Source organism: Scaptodrosophila lebanonensis, unplaced genomic scaffold (assembly GCF_003285725.1).
Source record: "Scaptodrosophila lebanonensis strain 11010-0011.00,11010-0021.00 unplaced genomic scaffold, SlebRS2 tig00001412-arrow-pilon, whole genome shotgun sequence".
Taxonomy (NCBI): Eukaryota; Metazoa; Arthropoda; class Insecta; order Diptera; family Drosophilidae; genus Scaptodrosophila; species Scaptodrosophila lebanonensis.
In genome coordinates, this window is record NW_022060739.1 from 3074755 (window position 1) to 3076710 (window position 1956).

The window sequence follows — 1956 nt, forward strand, 5'->3', positions numbered from 1 at the left end:
TTCTCTATGTCGCTGCACAAACACCCACCCAGGCAGAGAGTCGGAAAAGTGCACACAAACACACTCATACCAACATTTTCCGAGCGCTTTGGGCGCAATAAAAATTGCAATTTTCATAATTGCCAAGCAGATGGTGCAAAAAATGTCGCCTAATTGGCTGCTCGACTCTGGGCTCAGTAGCGATAAGCTGCTAACTTGGCTTCTAACGGCAGAACAATGACAATGCGCATGGATTCTACGGCCATGGCCGACAGTCTGCTCTGCAGCACACTGGAAAAAATGGAGCCAGTTATCTAAGAATAATCAATGCATAACAAGGAAAATGCTTTATTTTCAAATGTAAGCCATCGTTTCAGGTGTAGCTTTCTAAGCTGGTTCTGGTTATTAAAATGATTTCCAGGAGTTGCAGCTTGTTGACGTGGCAGCACTGCTAGTAGCCTGCATGGCAGGCTGGCAACGTTTGCTAGCAACATTCGCTAGCAACATCTGCTAGCACAGCGCGGCTGACGTCAGCGCCCTCTCTCTCCCACACGCTAGTTAAGGACCAGAGCGCTGTAACTAGGTTAAGTTAGTTACAAATTGTCTTTATATGAAGTGAATACATACGTGCAGAAGAGCACTTTGAAACCTGAAAATCCCGCCATTTTGTTCTTGTACTGGAGTTTGGACATTTTATCCCCGACGCCCCCCGACTTTTACATGGTCCTTCGAGCCGGATACTTTTGAGGCACCTCCATCCATACTCATCCTCGTTTTGTGCCAGCCATCCGTTCGCCCCAGCTTGTTCCTGGCGTTGGACTCCTATAAGGGAAAACAGCTAAGTAAAAAGTTACTTTTGGCTCAGTACTTACGCCATATTGGTTTTTTCTGTCGGTCTGTCCGCCGACTTCCAAAAACGGAATCCGCATCCCGCTTTCCGTCCCTGATCCAAGGGCCCCATTCGTATACGGCTGATACCGCGCCGGTCAGCTCAACCAAAAATACATAAAGTGCACGAATTAGCAGTATAGAACCAATCTGTCCGTTCGCGATTGCATACCGGCATACTTGGGACGTGTTCATTCATATGTGCAACAAGTGTCCAGTGAAAAACACAACTGGACTTGTCGTCCTAACGCACTATCACTGCATAATCACCGTCACTTACAACAAACGTATGTTTTGATGCTTGCATAGTCCACAAACATACATATTTGTTAATGCTTGCATGTCCCACAAACCACAAGCATATTTTCTAAGCGCTTGCATGTTTCCGCGCACAACAAATATACGGTTTTGTACATCTGCTTAAATATTTATACACTTGCACACTACGCATCATCCATATACTGGTACATCTATATTCCGAATCTACCCAATAACCATAGTTCCCCACATGCTTACAAACAAATATACAAATTAAATCCATATTAAACATACATTCACAATCATACATATGTTCATATTTACAATTACACATATTTACTAACACAATTCCTGTAACACGACACGGTCGGTCCGCGACTCCCACCAACTTACCCGTATTCCGGTTAGCACTCCGCTCCAGTCGTGCCATATCCAGCGCCAGCGCCAGCGCGCGCTCACCGGCGAATATTCTATTGTTTTTTTTTGGCATAAAATTCTTATTTGCACAATTCGTCAACAAGTGATGCGCACTTGTTGGGAACCGGTTATCGGAATATCGAAACTTTGGAGTGTGACCGAATATTAGTCACGGTCACGAATTACAAATAATTTACATTAATTTCGATAATAAAGGGAAAACCGATTGCTACTGGCAGCAGTGATTTTGTCACAACAAAGATTTAATAAAATTAAAAATAAATTAAATATCGGTGGCATTTGTTTCCTTTGGAGTCACATTGCATATTTCAGCGCGTCCTGAGGAGTTATTGACAATTTAATAAGGATTTATTGTCGCCGTTGAACTGCCGCCGTCTAATTGTCGCCGTTGCT

At 43.6% G+C, this 1956-nt stretch overlaps 1 protein-coding gene across 2 annotated transcripts; it reads right to left on the minus strand.

Moving 5' to 3' along the window:
• Positions 1–411: 411 nt before the first annotated feature.
• LOC115631667 lies at positions 412–1646 on the minus strand. 2 transcript variants are annotated; one of them, XM_030528480.1, is made up of 3 exons: positions 852–1644; positions 607–801; positions 412–552 (listed from the first exon to the last, which is right to left on the minus strand). In XM_030528480.1, the coding sequence occupies exons 1-3, from the start codon at positions 1060–1062 to the stop codon at positions 464–466; spliced, it is 495 nt and encodes a 164-aa protein (XP_030384340.1). In that variant the 5' UTR covers positions 1063–1644; the 3' UTR covers positions 412–463. The 2 variants fall into 2 exon arrangements, with proteins under 2 accessions (XP_030384340.1, XP_030384339.1); XM_030528479.1 differs by having other exon boundaries at positions 428–558; positions 852–1646.
• Between the last annotated feature and the right edge of the window lie 310 nt (positions 1647–1956).